The 26,750-nt window shown below is 39.4% G+C and overlaps 1 protein-coding gene across 1 annotated transcript in view; it reads right to left on the bottom strand.

Annotated features, from left to right (window-relative positions):
• Positions 1–26,750, bottom strand: part of LOC130914576 (oxysterol-binding protein-related protein 11-like) — a 122,250-nt gene that overhangs the window by 68,139 nt on the left and 27,361 nt on the right. The window contains exon 4 of the mRNA XM_057833898.1: positions 4,858–4,950. Coding sequence (XP_057689881.1) covers positions 4,858–4,950 — 93 coding nt within the window. The remainder of the gene's footprint in view (positions 1–4,857; positions 4,951–26,750) is intronic.

The following is a 26,750-nucleotide window of genomic DNA, read 5'->3' as shown; positions in this document are numbered from 1 at the left end:
GTTGTTCCGGTTTGTGTGTGAAAACACCGGTTTCTTATTGGCTTACCATTACACATGACTCTAACCCTCAGCCAATCACAATCACTTCCATCGCATCTATCCAGGTGGTGCATTCAGGTAGCCTCGTCCCCATACTACTCCCGTCACCCTCAAAGCGTCTGCTGTCCTCAAGATGTAAGCAACATTCTTGCTGGCTGACAGTGAGGGATGGGAACGAGGCTAGCATTCAGGTGTAGCAAAAACAGAAATGTTAGCAAGCTTTGGAAAGCATTGTCTAATTGAATGAGCAGGGACAAACAGCCTGGAGTCATAAGAAGTACATGCTGTAATATTCTGGTACAGAATTATCCGAGGCACCTGAAAGTGCACACGGCGCCAATATTGTTTTGCTCTCATGGTGCGGGAGTGAGTTAGAGACACGGCTTGCCGAGAGCCGTACGTTTGTGTTAATGTTGAAGTTATATGTGCTATTAAACAGGCATGAAAATCTCTCACCTTTCGGCGAAATTCGCCGTTTTGAAGTCAAAAAGGGCGACCTACGTGAATTGCGTAGATCCGAGGAGAAATTCTTTTTGGGGGGGGGGGGGGTCGGGAGGTTTTATTTAATTATTATTATTATCATCATGTGATTAACTTAGTACGTAAACTGAGCACTTAAGAACACAGTCAGCAAATCCTTCTAAATGCTTCGCTGACGAGAACCAATCATCGGCCCAAGCTGCGTTCCATTATTCCAAACGCGCGCACTCCTTACGCGTGTACATGGAGTGCTCGGAGAGCCTTCGGTTGCATTGCAAAGCTGCGAAAACAAAAAGCAGGCCTAATCCACATCGGGGCAGACCAGAGCGCAGCATACACACTTGCCTGTATTTGCCAGCAGATTGAATTTGTTGAGTAAGGCTTTCAATCGTTTTCACGTTTTGCGATATAAAAAATTACTGCCATTCGTTGCAGCTTGCGTTAAACACTGCCAGAGCTAGCCAAATCTCCTATGAAAAAAAAATAGCTCCCGTTAAATTGGCGTCAAGCTTGTGTATTTAGCGGTAATATAAACGAAGAAACACACTGTCGAGTCAAATTAAGCGGCATTCTCTCGGATGGAGGGGGCGCCTCACATCGCTCCCGTCGTCCGCCGGAGACGCGTTATTTTCGGCTTGGATTTGAGCTGACGGCCGGTGTCGGCACAACACCGGCCCGACGAGTGGTGGGAATGAGTCCTGCTTCTTAAAGCTTTTCAGAAATACAGGGATCCCTCGTTTTTCGCGGTTAATGGGGACCAGAACCCGCCGCAATAAGTGAAGACCGCGAAGTAGCGCCCCACCCCACCCCCCCACCTCATTTTTTTGTGCGTGTTCAATGCATTTATTCAGATTTTACATTGGAAAAAAGATACATATATATAGACCCTACCCACGTGACGTCACAACGCCTTCCTCCTGACTGGTGCCGCCCAATTGTCCGTCAACACATCATGTTTACCTGTTACGGCTACGTACATTCCTCCTATTTACGACGTGTTTTTTTGCTCGTTAACATTAATAATCAAAATGGTGAAGGCGTGTGTGGCGGTCGGTTGCAATAACAGAGAAGATAGACGGAGAGACTTGAAGTTCTACCGGATTCCGAGAGACCCGGAGAGAAGAGAGCGAGATGGGCTGCTGCAATTCGACGAGAAAACTGGGCTCCAAACGATTACCACAGATTATGTAGTAGTCATTTTATATCTGGTAAGATGCATTTAATATATATTTAGAGGGTTTGGGGCTGACAACCACAATTAAGATCATTGCTAGGCTAATCGCCGACAACATACACGTATCGCTAAACCATATAAACATTAAAAGCCCTAACTCCATTGACAAACGACATGAAATACATTAGACTTGACAGTGGATGTTAGCAATAACAAAAGATTTTGAATTGAAAATTTCGTAACTCACCTTTCCAAGCACAAGATAGATTCCTGCCGAATTTTCGTGGATGAGGACCTGTTTCACCCAACCAGCAACGAAGTATTTATAAGCCTCCAAGCTCTTAAAGTTTTTCAAACTTTCGTGAGAATAGGCTGATTTTGTGTGGACAAGATAGTTGTACATATTAGGGTAGCTAGCAGATGTCAGGCAAATACGGCGGAGACAGCGGGTCGAAAAACATCGATTTAGGCATCAAATATGGATCTGGCGAATGGATAAACTGAAGCTTTTCCACATAACGCCTTTTATGCAACGCATCAAGTGAGTTTACGGCATCCGAAAGCACCGGGTCTTCCATGAAATGCATTATAAATTGCTCGATCAATTGAGACCATTGATAATACAGACACAAAATGACGGACAAGGGGGCGGAACCATACAGCGAGCACGTGATTTTGTGACGTCGGTGGGTAGGGTCTATAAGACATGTTTTTTCACTTTCTTCACCAAAGTATCATTTATAAATGCTTTTCAAGTACTTCAAAATGTAAGAATTATGATAAGTTTTAAACTTGTTACTGCCCCACCAAATTATTTTTAAACAAGAATAAAGTAGTCAGAAAATGCTTGGCTTTATTAAAAGCTTCATAGTGAGTCTACTCAAACCCTCTCAGGCTTTGGTAAACGGTGATTGGCACATGTGCAAAGTTTTTCTTTTTATATATATTTTTTTGTTTGAAGCAACTTATTTGTTGCCCCCTCCCAATTAAAGTATGTTACAGTCGCAGCCAATTATTATCTAAAGCTGGTTAAAATTGAAGTTATGTTGTTTTAAGGTGTATTACTTGTTCATGTGCCCCTTTTGATCTACGAGCACCCACCCCTCCACCGGTCACTGCATGGCCCTGCTGAAACACAGTGTGGGTCGAAAGAGCTCAATATTTTGGTGGGGTGTACAATACAGTGTACTGGAACATGTTTCCTCCACACCCTTCTCACCTTTTTAACCCCTGACCCATTTTCATGCCTGATTAAAGAAACAGAGTGCCAGCACGTCCTGTGTGGTATATCTTTGCTAAGAAAAAGCACATTGGACACAGTGCGCTATTCTCGAACCTGAACGCACCCCAAGTCTTGGATGACAAACAGCGCAGAGTAGACTCGCTTCGGCTGGTAGTTTCTTCAATTTATTCAGAGTAAGTAATGCACTGCTTTTGACCGTCAGTTACGCTAACGGCGTTGTAACGGCAGAAAAAATAATTAGTTAGATTACCCCGTTACTGAAAAAATAACGCCGTTATGTAACGGCGTTATTTATTACGGCGTTATTCCCAACACTGGAGATAATAGCGTTAGGACCTTAACGTTGTCTGATAAGCAGTAAACATGTGGGTCGCCTGGGTTTTAATGGTGTTTATTGTTCAAGATAAAATATTGACATTATAGCGGTAGTATCTAGATATTTAATATAACAATGTATCTATAATATATCAAAATAGACGTGTCAAAACGTAAAGTTGATTTGTTTTTTTCAAGCTGCTATCAACAACGGGGAAATTACTTCGATGAAGGAGCGCAAATCAACAGAACCCCAGCTGTGGAGGTGTTCCCAACATCGCACCTGCAGCTAATTCCAGCTAATCAACAGTAGTATATAAACGCCAGCGATCCAAGACAACAGTGCTGAGATACTAGCTTGCATTCGACACATACTACTTTCGAGTAGCTTTGTATTTGCTTACTTGTTCTTCAGCCGTCTTTGTTTTGCGCTCCTCTACCTTGTCCAGGTATCGGTGTATTTTTGTTGTCTTTTATGCTCTTTGTGTACAGCTTAGTTTCGCTTTATTGATCCCTGTTGATCTATTGTCACTGCCCCCTTTTGTTATTCCCTCTTTTCCGCGATCGCTTGTTTGTTTTGTTTGTTTAATAAATCCTTGAATGCTTCCCCTCGGTTGTTCTCTGATCTAGGGTCCTTTTGTCTTCCGCATTCGCAGACCGTACCAGAGATAAAAACATGATTGCAACAAAAGGTTAAGTTGAGTGACTGTTTAGGGCATTTTATAGACACCATGTGATAGAGAATCATTTTTTCATTTACTCCAACAACATGTGAATGCAGCATCAGTATTACAGTGCGTGTGCCAATCATACAGTCGACGGTGCAAATGACATCTTTCCACCTGCTTTACAGGTTAGTAACACATAAACTGCCCATTCTTGATTATTTTTACCTCTGCGTTGATGTTTTTTTGGTCGCCTATTCCCATGAGATCTGAATTTAAATGGCTTGACAACTTTACTTTTTACTTTTTATGTCTATTTGACTCAAACAACATTACTCTTGCAAATGGATATTAGAAAGTTATTTGCTCGCAACAAGGAAAAATCACCAAGGAGGAATGAGAGAAGTAAGCTAGGTAACCCACCTAGGCAACATAAACCATTTTTAGGTCACAACCTACCAGTTGAGAAACGCTAATTAATTGCATAACAGTTACAGTGATATATCCCCATTTCTGTCTAGACAAAGTAGAGCAGCAGAATGTAGGATTGAAGTTGATGAGCATGAGCAGAGGTGAATTGACTATCAATAATGGATGTCCCAGTTTTGATTTTGAATACTGATGGGTGAAAAAACAAAAAATGTCACTTTTTTGAAGAAACTTGTGTTTTTTAAGTCCCCAAAAAGATTTGTTCGCTCACCAGTGGCCCGCTGTGCCCCAGTATTGTATTAGGTCTAGTGACGCCCCTGAACACTACAGTCACATGATCACACACAAGCCTGCAGTCAGAAGTCCTATCATCACGCCTGCGTGTTCGATCACGTGGCATCTTTATTTGAGTGAGACAACATTACTCGAAAGTGCGGATTTGGGTGTGTGGTTGAACTACTGTACAGACTGTGAGCAGGTTATTATAGCTGTGATCCAAAGATTTTTTTTACCTCATTCAAAGAGGAGAGAGGTCCAGCTCTTGGGGGCAGAGATTCAACAGAGTTGACCAGGGTCTTTTGTTCCACTTGTGCCTCACTTGTTCTCTAAACACAGACAAAATGGAAAAAAAAATCATTGCAAACACCAAGCGGCTTGTGAAGTGTGTAGCTAATTGGTCATTAAAATACTGCCTAAAACAAATTACAGTGGTATGAAAAAGTATCAGAACCTTTTGTAATTTCTCACATTTCTGCATAAAATCACCATCAACTGTGATCTGATCTTTGTCAAAATCACACAGAGGAAAAAACTTTGTCTGCTTTATCTAAAACCACCCAAACATTTATAGGTTGATAGAAGGGGGAAAAATAGGTAAGTGAACCCTCTGCCTAAGGAGACTTAAAGAGCAATTGAAAACTATTTTTACCAATTATTACCAATTTATTTGATCAATGACCTGTTTGCAATAAAATCACTACACTGTTGTAATTATTTTTACTCTGGGCTATTGTTTACTATATGATTTTTGTCTAAAACAACATCAAATGCTGATTTTTTTTCACCAATGAACATGTACTTGTGTTGCCGGCTGGATGGCTTCCAACACCGTCCATGAAGTGGACCAATCTTTCAATTAATCCCGGGCCAATCAACCCCCCCGTCCCCCCAAAGATGTATGTACAGTATGGAGGTAGAATCAGGCCAAAACTAAAAAAAAGAAAAGAGTGGTTTGCCAACGAAACTATCATTCAAAAGAGGATGCATTTTATTTGGCAAATACAAAACGTACCCATCAAGCAAATAAAAGTGGCTACAAGTCCTCTCGAACGAATTTGACTGGTGACTGGATTTGTGTACAGATCAATTTGGATTTGATTACAGATTTAAGTGCATTTGCTTGCAGATCAAAGTGCTTTCTCTTTTAACTCTGTGACACGGAAAATGACTTTCAAAAATCAGTACAATCAATTCCCTTCCATAACAGCAGATGATGCTGTTCACTATTCAAAGGCCACAAGGACTAGATGACGTCATGTCAAGTGCACTCCAGACGGTGACGTGGTTGAAGTTAAGTAAACCCACATTACGTCTCTGTGCAAAACCATCGTCATTATCATTTATTTGTAGTACATTTTGTTTTTGCATGATAAAATGCATTCTTTTTTGCGAACCACACTTTTTTGTTGTTTTGGCAGGATTCTACCTCCCCATGTACGTGCTAACCAAGCTATAAGTAAGCTACAAACTCATTAAGACTTCATTCATTGAGGGAGCACTATGGGAAAAGGGGATGCATTAACCCAATGACTGATAGGACAACATAGAAAGAATTTAGCACAGATTTGAGTATGACAGGGCAGAGTAAGTGCACAAGCAGTATTGAGACCAAAGGTGTCCAAACTTTGTTTCTTCCCAAAAAATCTCATTGTCTTTTTTCATTTTAAGTGGGCCTAATCGATTATATTAAATGTAAAGAAATAACAATTGCTGCTGTCATTTTTTAATAAGCCATTTAACTTGCTATGATCCAAGGTTTTGAACATGTGTGATACTGGTGTGTGGCCACAGCGTACCCATCTGATGTTGCTCATGAAGGGAAAAGGTACCGTCATCGCACACACCATATAATTGTTTGCATTAGTCTAACACATTCATCTAACTATTGTTTAAGCAGACTCCACTACATGCCCTTTGACACAGTAAAGTGAATCACCTTATCCGGGCTAATGAGGGGGAGATGAGAAAAATGGTACAGTTTCTCGTAGGCACCGTCTAACTGTTTGCATTACTCTAAGACACGTAATATAATTAATCAGGAAATAGTATCATTTTCATATTTACAGTAGGACTGCACTACTAATATAAAATAAATAGCACACCATAGTTTAATGAGAAGAAATAGAAGAGATACACAATGCCGTCTTATCACAGAAGCCCAACGCGTGCGTCACGAACAAGATAGACGCACCAACTCTTGCAATCAGCTCTCCCAGCAAACTCCAAGGACAAAGCGCTTTGTCCTAAAACAAGTAGAAACAGCCCGGACAACAAAGTTGATAGCGGGCGTCCCATCCGCGCACGAACCTAAGCCGCCCAAAACCAGCCACACAGGGGAAGACCCAAAAGTAATGCCCAGACACACCTTCGGACACACCTTCGACACAGCCCGCTTCACCAAGGACTTTAAAAAGACTGGACACTGAGATAATACAGGTTTTGCTGCTCGGAAACATGTAGCCTTGTTTCTGATCCAGAATTGTCCCTCTGTCGTCTGTTTTTGCCTTGTTTTTGACCATTGTCAACGAATAAATTGTCAACCTGCTTTCGGCGAGTCTTTTTCAAACTTTTGGAAAATGGAGTCAGTACAAAGGGTTAATATCAGAGGTGGACGCGCGAAGTTCTGCCTTCCCGGTCTGCGCACGCGTGGCAGCATCGGCCGAGCGGCACTTGTTTTGGCTGTCGCTGTTTCCGTGCGCCTTGGCCGGAGGGGCGAATTTCAACACTCACAATAAATATTAATGCTGCTTTTCGTGTTTAAAATGACGTTTCAAAAAGTGATTGAAATTATTGTTCCATGTACATTGGTATAAAAAAAAGTTCCTGAACCTTTTGGAATTTCCCACATTTCTGCATTAAATCACCATCAAATGTGATCTAAAGTTTGTCAAAAGCACACAGATGAAAAAACAGTGTCTGCTTTAACTAAAACCACCCAAACATTTATAGGTTTTCATATTTTAATAAGGATAGTACGCAAACAATGACAGAAGGGGTCCAATACCGATATTGTTTTGCACTTCCGATCCGCTACCGGCCGATACCGGCCTATCTGAGGGTGTATTAAGGTTTTAAAGTTATTTAGCCTCCTTACTTAGTTGTCAGACTCATGTTGAAAAGGGTTTTAGTACTCTTGATAACAAATTGCCAGCTCAATTATATTATAAATAACAAACAGAAATGGCATATTCAATCAGTAAAATGTGCAAATAATATTGTAAACTGTCTTAAAGCAAAACACACAAACGACCTCAGTGGAAAATTTAGTTAAAGCAGACACTGTGTTTTCATCTGTGTGATTTTGACAAAGATCAGATCACATTTGACGTTGATTTTATGCAGAAATGTGAGAAATTTCAAAAGGTTCAGATACTTTTTCATACCTCTCTATCCTTACTTGCACACAGTATGATTAAATACAAATTGTTCCAAACTTTACTGGTCCATCTTTGCTTGACAGTGATGTTTTTACCGCTGCATGCAGGATAATCTGCGTATTGCCATGTTGACCAAAACAAACACTGAACAAATACGACAGCAACATTTGGCCCTTGAGGGTTACATGTGACCACTGCTTGGCCCCTGTTTCAGAAAAATCCTACAGCCGCTACTGATCCCAGCTGACTTCAGGCAAAAGACAGACCGTGTACACCCTGCAATCATCAACAGTCAACCACTGTATGCATCGAAATGGACAACATTTGCACTCACTTTCAAATCGTCACTGAGTAGGAACTGAAGCCACGCTGCCTGCAATTAAGTCAGATTAATGTACCACCAGAGACTGGGCCATCAGTGACTGTTTCCTGTGACCTTTGAATGTAATTAGGAGTGACAGTGTCTTGCGCAACCGGGACATATTTAGACTTATTTAATGAATATGTGAGAAATTAATCACATATGAAGGGATTTCAGAAGTGATGGCAGAAGTTCCCCTGTATCAAACACTCTCTTCAATATTGTAGTACTCTATCAACTCCATCAAGTCATTAATTACTATCATAAACAAAGTGTTTGTTTTTATTTCCCACAGGAATATTGAAATGAATTATATACTTAAGCCTGCCCTAATCACACGGTAAATAAAAACTGACATAGGTAATTTTCCCGGCTGTGACTTATCGGCGCGTGGTTGTATGCATACATTTGTCCGTGCTGAGCGCACTCGGCACACGTGCATGTTGATTTTATATGAGACTTCAGTTCCTTTCACAGACGTTTATTAGTCATCAACACGCCATAGAATTAAAGCTCTGATATACAAAATAAGGAACCACATCTATAATAAACATTGTAAATCGTTAGCACTGCTACATTGAGACTAATCGAAAATAGACAATTGACTAACTACTTTAGCCTGCTATAAAACATTAGTAGTCTTCTCCAAAACGCAAACTTGTGGTTAAAAGGTGACACTTCAAACATGAAAACTCACTAGATTACAGCACTTGCAAACGATGTGAAAAAAAATATACGACTGACACCACATGCCTGACGAAAATAGAAGACAAGAGCAATTTTTTTTTATTGGGTGGAAAGCTTACAGTTAGCGGCTTAGCAAACATACTTCCGGTGAAAATTTCAAAATAAAAGCATGGCATGTTCAACATGCATATAAAGATTTCTGGAGTTAATCTCACAAATGTCAGAGTCTACATTAAAATGACACACGTTATGAAAAATTTGATTGGCAAAAATTTTTTTGCTTCCAATCTGCTGACATGCGCACTTTGCAGGACAAGATGATAGTCACTTTGGTAAAAAATAAATAAATAAATAAATAAACATTTTTGATGGGCTCTAATTGGCAGAGAACAAAAATGGTGTTGGGTTTCTCACCTATTTCATATTCTGCACTTAGCTAGCTTTCTAATGACTCGTTATGCATTGGAATGGGTGATTTATCAGAATGTGGATGTGTTGTCATTGCATTAGTGGTAGAATTGGTTTGTAAAAACTGACAATGATATCGCATATCGCTGATAATTTATGAGACAATATGTCGCCCACTAAAATTTGTTATCGGCCTATATATACTGCATTAATAACAACAGTGGATCAGTTTTAGATGTGCACGATTAGAACTATTTTGTTTTCCATATCTTATCAAAGCAAACGCGACACCCTTGACCAGAATGTTTTTCAAAGTGCTTTCATGTAAACTCAAAGACTGATACTCTTCTCTACTTGCCTGGAAACTCAGAATTCAATTCAATACTTGATTATTTATAGTGCACTTCATGACGAGGCATCTGTCTAGAGATCTACTTGAGAGTGACGTACTACGGTTTTATTTTTAAACCTGCCTTTCAGTAGCAGTGCTTCTTTCCTTATTTCGTCTTCCATTGTTTATATGATGTTATTTCTTTTTTCATTTTACCATGAGGGGTCCTATTAATACTCTTGGTTAATGTTGAGGTCTCTAATAAAGCAACAACTCAATAGGGCCAAATTTGGTCTATCAAATATAATGCTGACCAGTGTTCAGCATGCAAATCTCTCTAGCAGACATACTGAATGTGCTTCTGTGACTCATATACAGTATATCCAAAACCTTGGATAAAGTGGTATGTAAAAGTATCTCAACCTTTTGGAATTTGTCACATTCCTGCATAAAACCACCATCAAATGTGATCTGATCTTTTTCAAAATCACACAGATGAAAAAACAGTGTCAGCTTTAACTAAAACCATCCAAACATCGATAGGTTTTTATTTTTTAATGAGGACAGTGTGCAACCTATGACAGAAGGGGGAAAATAAGTGTGTGAGCCATCACGTAACATTTTGTGGCAGCAATAACAACCAGATGCTTTCTGTAGCTGCAGATCAGTCTGGCACATTAATCAGGACTAATCTTGGCCCATTCTTCTTTACAAAACTGCTGTAGTATTATGAACAGTTACACTTGGAATGATTAGAACTTGCAGCGCCAAGACAACGTGCAAATAAGGACGCGTTCTAACTACGGAAGCCCAACGTGTGGGTCATGCAGCTGAGTAAGATTGACACTGACTACCAGGTGATAGGCAAGACATCTACAAGCCTACGTCTGCAACACCAAATCCCTCAATCAGCTCTTCAGGACAGTCCAGAACAAATGGCGGGACGTCCTGTACTACCACAACACCTGGTAACAAAAAGAACTCCAAGTTTGATAGCTCAGCGCCTCTCAGACGGTCAGGTGCGCTGAGCCTCCCACCTCAGTTGCCTCATTAACCATGACCCAGCAACGGTGACACACGAACTTGACCGCCCAAATCTGCAACAGAAGAAGACCCAAACACAACCCCTCTTTCTGCCCATGGTCCGGCTCGCGAGAGCCTTCATAAAGTTGGAATGTTTAACTAATCGTCATTTTTCTCGGGAACCTTTTGTTGACCTGTGATATGGTGACCCTGGAACAAGTCTGCCTCCTTGCCTGGGTCTGTTGGTGTTTTTGCCTTGCCGTTTAATCATTGTCGACCTGAATAAATTGTCAACTCGTGTTTCGCCTTTTTACAGCTTTCAAAATGGAGTCAGTACAAGGGGTTAAGACAAAGGTGAATGCGCGGGGTTTGGCCTTTTGGCCGGGTTGTAGGAATCTCGCCGGCACAGGTCATTGGAGCTGCGCCAGCGCAGGTCCGGCGGTTCGGCTGACGTGATTACGCCGATATTGCTGAAAGGTTAGATAGCTTCATGGCAATAGCAGTGCAATAAGAGTGACTTTTCAGTGCAAACTTAAGTTCAGTATGGTGACAGCTCTTGGAAAGAAACTCTCTCAGTCTGTAGGAAATACTCAGTAATGGTGCAAAATAATTGATTAGTCAAGCAAAACAATTAAGAGGGTTTTTTTGGCCAGTGGGGTTCAAATTTGTGAGAAACAGGAAGAAAACCAACAGTCAAACACAAAATTTGAGCTGGATAAGGCAGAGGAAAAGCCAAATGAGTTTTTTTTTCAATACACTGTCACACTCTCACACAGCCTCACTCAACACGTGTCATTCTCAGGGGAGGGTGAGTCATCGGCGCTCTGACAAGAAAGCGAGCGAGAGATGTTAAGGCACTTTCTCAGTTAAAATCCTGGGTGTAGACAAATATAGACTTGGATTCATCACATCCACACAAATAAAAGAGTTGCTTTTTTTCCCGCAAATATGTGGAAAAACTTAAAGAAAATCATACTACCTTACTGAAATAACCAAGAACTGGTAAAATGAGAAAAGGGAGTGAAAACTAAATATTAAAAAGTGGGGGAAATTGAAAAAAATGTGTTGCAAGGGCTCTGCTTTTTTCCCTCAATTTTTAAATCATTGGTTGGCCCTGACACACTGCCCAATGTTGGTTGTATTGCCATCACTGGCAGCCAATGAGTTCTTTTTTATCCCCGGCTTTCACACATCATTTTCTCTACAGCTGCACCGATTATTTTTGTAATCAATTGATCTGATTTTTTTTTTTTTTTTTTTTTAACTTTCTGGAAAATTTAATTTTAAATAAATGCAATTTCTGTTGAGGAATAAATTAGGACACCCCCACATTCAATCTCACTTAAAATGGATAAAATCACACACAGATGTATCACATAGTGTTGTGCACATGATTAGAACATCATTACCCAGTGTTTTGAAGGAGGCTTGCCTTGTTTAAACCTCACTTTTAGTTTGGTGAGCCCCTGACTGTTGAAGTGAGAGAAAACACCATGGTGAGATCAAAGGTGCTGTCTGAGGCCTTCAGAAAAAAGATTGTAGACGTTTATGAGTCTGGTAAGGGATTTCAAAAGATCTCAAAAGAATATAAAATCAGCCATGCCACTGTCTGGAAAATAGTCTACAAGTGGAGGACCTTCAAAACAGTTGCCAACATGCCCAGGTCTGGCCGTCCAAGCAAATTCACCCCAAGAGCAGACCGCAAGATACTAAGAGAAGTCTCCAAAATCCCTAAAATGTCATCATGGAACCTACAGCAGGCTCTTGCTACTGTTGACGTGAAAGTGCATGCCTCTGCAATCAGAAAGAGATTACACAAATTTAACATGTGCAAGGAGTAAACCTTGGCTCTCCAAGAAGAACATGAAGGCCAGACTGACGTTTGCCAGAGTGAATGGAGACAACGACCAGGACTTCGGGAATAATGTTTTTTGGACAGATGAACCTCAAGTTGAATTATTTGGATACCAGAAGAGAGGACCTGTTTGGCGTAAACCCAATACAGCATTCCAGGAAAAGAACCTCATACCAACTGTGAAGAATGGAGATGGAAGTGTCATGGTTTGGGGATGCTTTGCTTCAGCAAGACTTGGCCAGCTCACCATCATCGAATCCACCATGAATTCTTTCGCGTATCAGAGGATGCTTGAGGAACATGTGAGATCATCTGTGAAAAAATTAGCTGAAACGAAACTGGACCCTGCAACATGACAATGACCCAAAACCAGTAAATCCACAAAGGTCTGGCTGAAAAAGAAGAAATGGAGAGTCCTGGCATGGCCGAGTCAAAGCCAAAATCTTAATTCCACTGAGATGCTGTGGGGTGACTTGAAACGGCTGTACATGCAAGAAACCCCTCAAACATCTCACAGCTGAAAGTATTCTGCGTTGAGTAGAGGGGCAAACTTTCTTCAAACCGATGTCAAAGACTGGTTGATGGCTACAAAAAGTTTCTCACTGAAGTTATTTCAGCCAAATGGGTTAACGCTAGCTATTAGGTGGTAGGGTGTCTGAACTTTTTCCTCAGTTAGAATATGCATTTTTGTTGATATAATTGGTTTAACGAGTAGAACACTGTTAATTTTTGTTGTTTACTTGCATTTAAATCACTTTTTTTTTCCAGAGATAAAGAAAAACAAGATCAGACATTGATATGTGAACATTTCTTACCAAATAACTGAATATTTAATGGGGTGTCCTAATTTTTTCACATGACTGTAGTTAAACTGCCTGCGCTGGATCAGTTGCCACAAAGACCCACTACGACCCTTGAGGACCGATTTGCTCACTCCTGCTCTAAGCTATTGTATGAATGGGTTTATGTGTATGGTTTCTTTATAAAAAGAAATGTGACAAATGTATGATCTAACATTAACTCAAGTGCTAATATGCTTCTCCAAAACACAATACAAACCCTTAACACACTAATTAGCATAATCGCTAACCAGCTTAGCACTTCATGCTATGTAGTAATGTCTCATCAACCAAGAATATAAAGAATACAATTGGCTTTATTTACTCACCTCTGATGGAGGCACACTGGATTTGACAACATAAAAGATAATCTAACTCTTGTCACTTCCTCATATTCTTGATTCAGCAACACACCCTGAGTGTAGCAGTGAATTCTCTCTCTCTTGCTGTAATCACTGGCGTGCGTGTGCGCTCAGTCTCACATTACACACAAACAAGAACCCAAATGGAACTGCTCATAGCTGATGGCAAAAATCGACAATCAAATGCGTTGAAAACTAATTTATTGATCGATTTTAAGCGATTTAATCGATTAGTTGTAGCAGCAGTTGTTGCACTCATTTCCTCACTCCACAGTTCCTTGTCGCTTACTCACACCAACAATGAGGACCTCATAGAAACATCCCCAAAACATTTTCATCTTGTCCAGCCTTTTCTTCTCCTTTTTCCCTCCTGTTATTTCTTTTCTTTACAAGTTCCCAACTCTTATTTTTCTGTTGCAGCATCTTTGAGGCTAAAAATCCAGTGGAATCTCTAATGTCAAGTAAATGATCAGCAGTTTTCCTTTGCGAGCTTGATCTTAAAAGAAAGCAACAGCCAAAGGAGGTAGAGGAAGTGTGCAGGAGGTAGGATGGGCGACAGTCAGTAACCTTAATTCCTCTCTGATTTTGCACCCACTGCACCTTCAGGCTACATTGCTGCCATTAAAAGACCTCACTGCTTGCCAAAGCAGGAGAAAGGGGTGGAAAATTTGGAACTTATTATCCCATTAGGAGGGCTATATGAGTAGAAACTAGAAGGTCGTGTGTATAATACAATATATAAAAATAGGACAGAGGTGGGTAGAGTAGCCCAAAATTTTACACAAGAGTAGAGTTACTTCAAACCTAACATTACAAAGTAATAGTACTCATCGAAAAAAACTTACAGTAGAGGTAAAAAAAGCATTTGGTAAAAAACAAAAAAACAAAAACAAAACTCAAGTAATGAATAACTGTGTACAATGTGAGATTTTTTTTAAACAATACTATAGTGCTGCAACGAATAATCAATTAACAATGTGAGATTTCTTTTAAACAATACTATAGTGCTCCAACGATTAATCAATTAACTCGATCAGAATAAAAGCTTCAAATCAAATTTTACTGCCTCGAGGTTACATTTAATTAGGACAGCGTTGTACTGGTTTGTTTCGAAAGTGTTTGCGTTTAGTTTTATTGGTTTGGGTGGATACATTTCCCCTCTAGTGGCAACAGTGAATATGACATTACTCATTTAACATGAGTAGTATTTTTGCAGTATTATTGAACCACGCAAGAGCACACAGCAAACAGCAGGAGCTAATTTGAAGAGCTATGACGATGAAATATGACAAAGCGTATGTGGCGTTACAAAAAAAAAATGTTAAAGAATAACTTTATTGTAAGTTGATATGTATTACTTTTTATGTGAACAAGGACAATGCTATGCATAGATTTACTTATAATGATTTTATTTATTTTTTACTTTTAATAATTTTAAAAAAAATAATGTAATTATTTTAATTATTAATTAATTATTAATGTAATTTAATTAATTAAATTAATTTTTTTCACAAAATATGTATATACAGTGGGGAGAAGTATTTGATACACTGCCAATGGGTTTTTCCATTGGCAGTATATCAAATACTTGTTCTCCCCACTATATATATATATATATATATATATATATATATATATATATATATATATATATATGTATATATATATATATTATATATATTAGGGCTGTCAAACGATTAAAAATTTTAATCGAGTTAATTACAGCTTAAAAATTAATTAATCGTAATTAATCGCAATTCAAACCATCTATATAATATGCCATATTTTTCTGTAAATTATTGTTGGAATGGAAAGATAAGACGCAAGATGGCTATATATATATTCAGCATGCGGTACTTAAGGACTGTATTTGTTTATTATAACAATAAATCAACAAGATGGCATTAACATTATTAACATTCTGTTAAAGTGATCCATGGATAGAAAGACTTGTAGTTCTTTATGAAAAATGTTAGTACAAGTTATAGAAATTTTATATTAAAACCCCTCTTAAAGGGGATGTAGCGCCCTGGGAAAATTTTGATATTCCATCATTTATCCATAAACGCATGCCTTTTGTATTCATATCATGCCACTTCGTGTAATTACACACAAGAAAATGAGAGAAATTTGGCTCGATTGTCAAGCTAAAACGACCGGCGCCCGAGATCTGGCAGATTGTGTGCGTGACGTCACGTCAAGTGAAGAGAGTGCCACCGGCCACTAGGGGGGCAGCGCCTGTCTGCATCAATATAATTCCTTCTAGTGTGGGGAGAATTGGGGGTGTTTTGAGCTGTTTATGCTGATGCATTGTGTTCGTCCTGCACATATTCCAGGTTCCCTCATGAAGAAACACCGCTCGTTGTCAATAAAAGAGAATTCAGAGTTGGCAGTGAGGGCTGTTTCTTCAACAAGAAAAAGGCTCAGTGCTTTAATACTGAATGGCGGCGATGATGGCAGACAATTTCGTTTCTAGTTTCAGCGACGAATCCGACGTAGAAGGACGTAACGAATGTTCATCTAATGGTGACGAGGAGAGTTGCAAAGCTTTAATCGGTGTTATAGGTGACCAATTTGAGCCCAAACGAACGCCAATGCAGCGTAATGAAACGGTCATTGAGGGGAGCAATGACACTGATGAAACATCGGCAGCAGATCGTGTGGGAAACACCAATGATTTGTTTAGCATTTCTTTTTGTGAAGCTGAAAGACTACACCGTGACTGCAAAATAAAGGAATGCATAGAATAATTATAATTTATTGCGCTATCATAGCTTTTCGCTCTGCCAACAGACACAAATATGAACGGGATCAGAGGATTTGTTCTATATATTTTACGAACGATCATTTATACATGTGTCGAGTCCTGTATCCAAAGGCGTGACATTTTTTTTAATTAATTATAAAAGAGTACTCACTCTGGCCATTTCAAGCTTGGCTGCTCCCTTCTTTGCGTAGCTTTAGCCTCCTTTAGCAGTCATCGTCTCTCTCTTGATATCTCGGGACATTTAGGTGGCTGTGCATCTATGGTCGGCACCGCATCTCCTTTGAGCAGCAATCTTTTAGCAAAACCCGATTTCTCTTGTCCATAGTTCGAGAAGCTTTCAGTTGGAAAATGCGCACCACAGAAAAGCGTGCCGGAGGCTGTGTCTAGAAAATTAGCCCTCTTTGCACGGACGAACTTTACCCATTTTCTGTGTAGTCCAGCTTTTTTTTTCGCGTTCAGGAACTCATGGATACTATATTCCGATAAACAACTATTTGTACACCACATAGCACAGCAGTTTTGAACCATTGTTGTGATGTTTTGGTCAAACAAACCCCAACGCTACTCTCTCGTCGTTAAAAAACAATGGCACCTAGCTCTGCCTCGACTTTCAATCACTTGTCGTGACGTCGCCGCCCCATTCGGCTGTTTCCGGAACACTTTCGGTAGTGTTCGTCATTTTCGATCTATTTTCGATAATTGCTCATTAATGTGATTGATTTTTTTGTTAACTTTATCAATATTTGTTATCTTGGCGCATAACGGTTCTATTGATGTCTCACACCCCCTTTGCCGAAACATCCCCTTTAATGTTTTCGTTTTAATAAAATTTGTAAAATTTTCAATCAAAAAATTAACTTGTAGCCCGCCATTGTTGATGGCAATAATTACTTACACTATAAAATCAGTCGCACCCAAGCGCCAGCAGAGGGCAGCAAAACTCCGCAAAACACAATTAACAAGTGGGCCTTTCACTCCTCTGTCATTTAAATCTGTCTGAGCTTTGCCAATTGCGTTAATTGCGTCAAATTTTTTAACGGGATTAATTTAAAAAAATCATTAACGCCCGTTAACGCGATAATTTTGACAGCCCTAATATATATAAAAACCCTAAACCCTAACCCTATGTATATATACATACATATAGTATATATACAGTGCCCTTCATAATTATTGGCACCCCTGGTTAAGATGTGTTTTTTAGCTTCTAGTATTTTTTTTTTTATTCAAATAATATGGGACCTTAATGGAAAAAAAGAGAAAAAAACAACCTTCAGTACAAGTGCATTTATTCAGTGGGGGGAAAAAATCACACATAAAGAAATAATTATTTAACATCAAATATTGTGTGTCACAATTATTAGCACCCCTGGTGTTAATACTTTGTACAACCCCCTTTTGCCAACAAAACAAGGTCTGGGGACTGAGATGGCCATGGGAGGAGCTTGATTTTGTGTCTGGTGAACCATTTCTGTGTAGATTTGGCCATATGTTTCGGGTCATTGTCTTGCTGAAACACCCAGTGACGACCCATCTTCAGCTTTCGGGCAGAGGGCAACAGATTTTGATTAAAATGTCCTGGTATTTCAAAGCATTCATGATGCCATGCACCCTAACAAGGTTCCCAGGGCCTTTGGAAGAGAAACAGCCACACAGCATCACTGACCCACCCCCATACTTCACAGTGGGAATGAGGTGCTTTTCAGCATGCGCATCTTTCGTGGCACGCCAGACCCACTTAGAGTGTTTGTTGCCAAAAAGCTCAATCTTGGTCTTATCTGACCAAAGCACACGGTCCCAGGCTTCAACTGGGACGGTGTGCTTTGGTCAGATGAGACCAAGATTGAGCTTTTTGCTTGTAAGGAGAGCAAACAGCTTTTGACTGTGGCTTAGTGTAGCGTGCAGGAAATGAATGTACTCATTTTGTTTGTTTGGTTGTGAATACGTTTTTGAGTCTTTTGGTTTGCTACTTTTATTTGGAAGAAGTGCTTTTGAGTGAAGTTACAAGACACCAGCAAAATAAACCACTGGAACTGAGAAATGGACTAGATGTGTTGGTTCGCTTCTTCAACGGCACTGGGCGCATGTCATCATCACAAAGTCCTAACTATCATCCAGTACTTGACTGGGAATAGGGCTTAATCAGTACATACTAGTCCTTCTCAAAAAAATAGCATATTGTGATAAAGGTCATTATTTTCTGTAATGTACTGATAAACATTAGACTTTCATATATTTTAGATTCATTACACACAACTGGAGTAGTTCAAGCCTTTTATTGTTTTAATATTGATGATTTTGGCAAAAAAGTCAAGAAAACGGAAAATCCCTATCTAAAAAAAATTTGCATATATGAAAAGGTACTCTAAAGAAGCTACTATCCTAATCATCTGAATCAACAAATTAACTCAAAACCCCTGCGAAAGATTCCTGAGGCTTTTAAAAACTCCCAGCCTGGTTCATTACTCAAAACCGCAATCATGGGCAAGATTGCCGACCTGACTGCTGTCCAGAAGGCCATCATTGACACCCTCAAGCAAGAGGCTAAGACACAGAAAGAAATTTCTGAGCGAATAGGCTGTTCCCAGAGTGCTGTATCAAGGCAAGTCTGTGGGAAGGAAAAAGTGTGGCAGGAAACGCTGCACAACCAGAGGAGGTGACCGCACCCTAAGAAAGATTGTGGAGAAGCGCAGGGTCAGTGCAGCTAGCTATCAGGAGATTTTGGAGCACTTCATGCTTCCATCTGCTGAAAAGCTTTACGGAGATGAAGATTTCACTTTTCAGCACGACCTGGCACCTGCTCACAGTGCCATAAACCACTGGTAAATGATTTACTGACCATGGCATTACTGTGCTCAATTAGCCTGCCAACTCTCCTGACCTGAACCCCATAGAGAATCTGTGGGATATTGTGAAGAGGAAGTTGAGAGACACCAGACCCAACACTGTAGATGAGCTTAAGGCCGCTATCGAAGCATCCTGGGCCTCCATAACACCTCAGCAGTGCCACAGGCTGATTGCCTCCCTGCCACGCCGCATTGAAGCAGTCATTTCTGCAAAAGGATCCCCGAACAAGTATTGAGTGCATAGCTGATATAATTAATTGAAGGTTGACTTTTTTTGTATTAAAAAAACACTTTTTTGTATTAGTCCGACATATGCAAATTTTTTGAGATAGGGATTTTTGTTTTTTCTTGACTTTTTTGCCAAAATAATATTAAAACAATAAAAGGCTTAAATTACTTAGGTTGTGTGTAATGAATCTAAAATATATGAAAGTCTAATGTTTATCTGTACATTACAGAAAATAATTAACTTTATCACAATATGCTAATTTTTTGAGAAGGACAAGTACAGTATATAGCCCATTTACAACGGCAGCAGAGTTGGGGGGGGGGGGGGGGGGCTTCGAAACGTTTGAGTCTTCCTGAGGGGGGCGTTACAGAAAATAATTGAGAAGCACTGAACTAGAGGAAATATAGAAGAGGGAAGAGATTCAAGCCTCACCTGCATATTAAAAAATATGTCTATATAGGGTTGTGACACACAAAAGTCACGGTTCAGTACAACAGGAAAAAGGCTTTTTTTCTAATAGCATTTGAAAGTTAAAGTTTGTATACCATTACACTCTTATACATGGGAAAAATTTGTTTTTTTAAATGTAAAATGGGTGATCCATGTTTTTTGGAATGAAAAAGACAGTTTAATTCAAACAGTTACTATAAATATATTTGATGTGAAAGAAGTTATAGAATGGATCATGTAATCACGTGTAGAACATGAAAGGTAACGTCAGTTACTTTGCCGAGTAAATAATTACTCTTACTTTGAGGTAACCGAGTTACTAACTCAATTACATTTTTGGATAAGTAATTTGTAACTGTAATTTATTAGATTTTTAAAGTAAGATTAACAACACTGGCTACGATGCACGCTAAGTACACATAAAATGCCACATATTGTGAACATGAGACAGAAACCATTGCGCATTTTCGTCTCGTTCTCGTCTCACCAGACAAAAACGCATGAGGCTCGTTATGTTCTAGTCTCCCAAAACACGCTTTTAGCTCATTGTCGTATGAAAAAAGTGTCAGCTGATTAAAAGTTTTTGTCATCGTCATCGTTGACAAAAAAAAAAAAAAAAAATGGTGTGTAGTTGTGTGACTGTATAGTTACGTCTGATATGTATAAGGAAGTCATTTGATTATTGCTGCGACATCTAATTGGTGAAACTGGTAGAGCCACTGTGGGCATATTTGGCAAAAATAAAGTAAGATTTAATGTAGAATAAAGAGGAAAAATGTACTCTAGTATAGCTCAATGTAGCCAAGAAAGCATAGCATTTCTTCTTCAAAAATTGTATTTAAGTAAATGTGAAAGTATGGCGGGGTAAAACTCGTCTTAAAAGTACTTTTTTCCAAAAAAGTTACTCAAGTAAATGTTATGCTTAAATACAAACAGTACTACCCACCTAGCTCTGCAATTTCTTCTGTAGTTTTTTTTAGCCTGTCTGCTGGTTGGAGCCAACTTCGCACCATTCTGTGACTAAAACCAATGAGATACTGTTCCAACTGTTGGGTGGAGTTTCCTCCTAACTACCTGACTAAACCTTTGTTTAGCAGTAGTTCATTGTACTCCAAAGTAATTGCCTAAAAAGCAAATGCATTCGACCATTGCTCAAGATCGCCAGCAGTTGAAAAAACTTGTTTTTTTGGGTCGGCTCAACGCACAGTTAATTGATTGATTGCTTCGACCTGATTAGGTAGTTTCAGATGTTCTATGAAATGTTCGCGCTTTTGAGGCTAAATGCTTGAAATCTCGAAAGCGCTTTTGCTCCTGTGCCTCCTCCATCTTCTCTCCCTAAGGTATTGTTAACCCTGTGAGAGACCACCTGTTTGATATGTTGAGGCTGGTAAAAAAAAAACATCTGGCGTCAGGGTCTCTTGAGAGTTTTAGCTGCTTCCACTGCTTTCCTTATCTACTGGAACGAGGACCTTTTTGCCCTTTTTTTTCTAATTCAGTCTCTCATGACTTAAAAAGGTGTATAAAGTTAGATTGATTCATTTTTTTCCTCTCCTGCTCGACACTCGACAGCTGCTCCTGGACTGTCATCTCGTGCATTTCCTATGTTGTGTTCCATTTCCCATATCCGCATCCCACTTTGTCCAGTTGCCCTATTTTTTTACAGTCTTGACATGCACAATCTCATCCTCCCCCAAACTTCCCCACTTCCATTGACGCTTATTAAGGGTGCCGCCATTGGCGGCCATGGACGTCCAAATTTCCCATTCATTTCTAATGGGATTTAATTTGTTTAATGCCATTGATAGGCATGTTTGTCCATTCTATTGATAGCCTTGGGCAGGGCTACGATCTGTATAGCCACACAGGAAAGACCAGGTGTAATTTCTCCAGAAATTTCAGTTTCTAGTTTCTTTTATTGTTTCTGAATGATAAAGAGTTGCACTTTTGAACTAATTCATTATTTTTTCAAGCTTTTTATCTGAGTTTGTTCTACATGATTCAATGTCTGAGAGAGTGCTCGGGGTTGTACTTCTTAAAAGATAACCGTTATTATGAGTTAAAATAATTTAATATTAAAAACCCCTTTTGATGTTTTCGGTTTTATACAGTTTGTAAAATCAGTGTAACTAGTAGGTCGCCAGGGCATTGACGTCACTGGGTTACGCTGCCAGACTTCAAGAGTATGACTCAAGCGACATAAACATGTAATCCAGGGGTGTCAAACCAATTCTACAAAGGGCCAAGAGGGTCTTAGATTTCATTTCAACCAAGACTGCGCAAACAGATTAACCAATGAATTTTTTGCTGAAACAAGCAGCACCTGACTGCAATCAACTGATTACACTTGTAGGAGATCAGATTGGTGAAAAGATGACCTCTTCACTGGTTGGAACGAAATCCAGGACCCTCTTGGCCCTTTGTGGAATTGGTTTGACACCCCTTATGTAATCTGTTCAACCCTTTCAATTTCAACCCGAGAGGAACATTAATGAGCATGACAGCGCTGTCGATATTTCACAAGCCTAACCAGCAAAAGCAAAATGAAAAGGAAAGACAGGATGAGATGAGACGAGATGAGAGGACAAAACCAAATGTGCTACACCGGCGAAATGTACTACAAGAGGCGAATTTGACACCCAAAGTACTACCGTGCGCTTTCAGCTTGTTTTGTATAGATGCATACAGACAGAACATACTAAAGATGCCTTAAGAAAATACGTAAATGTAGTACAGTGATCCCTTGCTACTTGGTGCTTCAAACTTCGCGCCCTCAGTCCATCGCGGATTTTTTTTCCAATTAAAAAAAAAAAAAATTATACAGATGAGCTGTCCCGAGCCGATCGCCTTCCCTCTCCCTGCTCTTTGTTCCTCCAGCACTGCGGCACTGCAATGGAGTTGCTTATGTTGACAGATGGTTGTGTTTGATTTTGCCAGAGAAGCGGACTTCAAATGCACCCCATGCGCCAATCATCGTTTAACTTGTCAAACAGTCGCTGTGGCTGATGGCTCCCTTGCTGGGCTGCGGTAGGAGGGATGGACTGCGCTGAATACGCTGAATATGTACCCTTTGTTGGCAATAAACGGAGGCCAAACGTTTTCTGTAACTCTTCACAAGCTTTTCACACACTGTTGCTGGTATTTTGGCCCATTCCTCCATGCCGATCTCCTCTAGAGCAGTGATGTTTTGGGGCTGTCGTTGGGCAACACGGACTTTCAACTCCCTCCGCAGATTTTCTATGGGGTTGGGACCTGGAGACTGGCTAGGCCACTTCAGGACCTTGAAATGCTTCTTATGAAGCCACTCCTTTGTTGCCCTGGCTGTGTGTTTGGGATCATTGTCATGCTGAAAGACTCAGCCACGTCTCATCTTCAATGCCCTTGCTGATGGAAGGAGATTTTCACTCATAATCTCTCGATACATGGCTCCATTCATTCTTTCCTTTACACAGATCAGTCGTCCTGGTCCCTTTGCAGAAAAACAGCCCCAAAGCATGATGTCTCCACCCCCATGCTTCACAGTAGGTATTGCGCAATTCAGTATTCTTTTTCCTCCAAACAAGAGAACCTGTGTTTCTACCAAAAAGTTGTATTTTGGTTTCATCTGACCATAACACATTCTCCCAGTCCTCTTCTGGATCATCCAAATGCTCTCTAGCGAACTGCAGACGGGTCCGGACGTGTACTTTCTTCAGCAGGGGGACACGTCTGGCAGTGCAGGATTTGAGCCCCTGGCGGCGCATTGTGTTACTGATGGTAGCCTTGGTTACTGTGGTCCCAGCTCTCTGTAGGTCATTCACTAGGTCCCCCCGTGTGGTTCTGGGATTTTTGCTCCCCGTCCTTGTTATCATTTTGACGCCACGGGGTGAGGAGGGAGTTGAAAGTCCGTGTTGCCCAACAACAGCCCCAAAACATCACTGCTCTAGAGGAGATCTGCATGGAGGAATGGGCCAAAATACCAGCAACAGTGTGTGAAAAGCTTGTGAAGAGTTACAGAAAACGTTTGGCCTCCGTTATTGCCAACAAAGGGTACATAACAAAGTATTGAGATGAACTTTTGGTATAGACCAAATACTTATTTTCCACCATGATTTGCACATAAATTCTTTAAAAATCAAACAACGTGATTTTCTGTTTTTTTTTCACATTCTGTCTCTCTTGGTTGAGGTTTACCCATGTTAACAATTACAGGCCTCTCTAATATTTTCAAGTGGGAGAACTTGCACAATTAGTGGTTGACTAAATACTTATTTGCTCCACAGTATACACATAATTTTATTTTATTTTATTTTTTTACATCATACTTTGGGAGAAAAGTTTTAAAAAAAAAAACACGTCTTATATGTATCTCTTACTAATGCTAAATCTGAATAAATACATTGAACACACACACACACACACAAATTTCTTTTTACTACTTTGCGGTTTTCATTTATTGCGGCGGGTTTTGGTCTCCATTAACCGCGAAAAACGAGGGATCACTGTGATATCAAATAAGGGTGGTTTAAATACAAATGTTGTCAACAGATCAACAATCTGCTTTGAAGCTACCACAAGAAAACACAATGCTTATAAGTATGAGGGAAATACTTAGGGAGGACGAACATATTAGCAAGACGGAAGACATAGTTGAGGGATTCAATGACTATTTCGTAAGTGTTGGGGAGAAGCTGGCTGCGAATATTGGGGGAAATCAGATCATTGATCCAACTGTTTTTAAAAATATCTCAAGAAATCCAAATTCAGTATTTCTAAGCAAGGTGGAAAACAAGGAGGTTATTGATACAGTAAATACATTCAAAAACAAGACTTCAACTGATTGCAATGAGATTGACATGACGATTGTAAAAACAGTAATACATAGTATAGTAAATCCACTAACCTACATCTGCAACATCTCTTTTAGTACTGGAGTTTTTCCACAGAAAATGAAAATGGCCAAAGTCATTCCACTTTATAAATCAGGTGACAGCAAATTATATTCCAATTATCGCCCGGTGTCTTTATTGTGCCAGTTCTCAAAAATACTGGAGAAACTATTCGAAAAGAGACTTAAAAATTTCTTGGAAAAATTCAGTATTTTGTCGGAAAGCCAGTATGGGTTCAGAGAACAAAGACTAACTGCACTTGCATTGCTTGACCTTACTGAAGAAATATCTAGTTGTATTGACAAAAGCAATCACGTAGTTGGTGTTTTTGTGGATTTAAAAAAAGCATTCGATACAATAAACCATGATATATTACTTGGGAAAATGGAAAGATACGGGTTTAGAGGCATTGTTCTGGAATGGTTAAAAAGTTACATGGGAAATCGCAAGCAGTACGTACAGATTGGTGATTACAGATCATCATTATCGGACAATACAGTTGGAGTACCACAGGGCTCTGTATTGGGTCCAAAACTCTTTATACTATTTATCAATGACCTATGTATGACATCTAAAAAATTTAAAATTTCTACTCTTTGCAGATGACACTAGCATCCTATGCTCAGGAAAATTTTTAACGAATCTGATGCATGAGGTAATGACTGAATTAACATATCTGAATCACTGGTTCACGCTAAACAAATTATCAATAAATATGGAAAAAACTAAATATATTTTGTTTGGAAATAAAAAGACACAAACTGCAGAAAAGATATTTATAGACAATAGCGAAATTGAGCGAGTAACTGAGACTAAATTTTTAGGTGTAATACTGGATGAACAGTTGAATTGGAAGTCACAAATAAAGTACATAAAAACAAAACTGGCAAAAAGTGTTGGACTACTGAACAAAACGAAACCCTTTTTAAATTATAAAGCACGCCATATCTTGTTCTCTTCATTAGTAATGCCATACCTCAGCTACTGTGTGGAGGTTTGGAGCAATACATATCCCAGCAATTTACGGTCACTTGTGGTACTTCAAAAAAAGGCAATAAGAATAGTGCACAAGGCTTAATACCTCGAACATACAAATAGACTGTTCTTGGAATCCAAGCAGTTAAAATTCCTGGATCTAGTCAAATTCAAAACGGCCATAATCATGTTCAAGGCACGGAAAAACGCATTACCTGGAAATATACAAATTTTGTTTTCAAATAGACAAGGAGGGTATAATCTGAGAGGGGAGTAAAATTTCAAAAAGCAATACCACCGTACAACAAAAAAGAGTTTTTGTCCTTCAATTTTAGGTGTGGACTTGTGGAACAAACTTACTGAGGACCTAAAGAAAAGCGCTAATTTGAGCGTGTTTAAGAGAAAATACAAAGATCTTGTTTTCTGTAATTATAGTAATGAATTATAGTATTTATGTTGAGAAAATGTTGAGTGATGCCAACAATTGTTCTTTAGGCATTATTGAACTGTTGTGAATTGTATTTGTTTTGTCTGATTCATGCTGATGAGTAGGTAGCGGACAAAGGGGTAGGATTCATATAAGTTTTTACTTCTTCCTACTCCTTTTCGAATCTTATGTTTTGTTTGTATTCTTGTATATCCATAATGTGATGCATGTTTTCGAAATAAAATTCAATCAATCAATCAATACATGCAAAAAGCTTTTTGAGGCAATTACAGTGAAAGCTATTAAAAGGCTCAATAAAAACAC

The sequence above is a fragment of the Corythoichthys intestinalis genome, chromosome 4 (assembly GCF_030265065.1).
Source record: "Corythoichthys intestinalis isolate RoL2023-P3 chromosome 4, ASM3026506v1, whole genome shotgun sequence".
Lineage (NCBI taxonomy): Eukaryota > Metazoa > Chordata > Actinopteri > Syngnathiformes > Syngnathidae > Corythoichthys > Corythoichthys intestinalis.
This window is presented reverse-complemented; position numbering and strand designations above follow the sequence as displayed.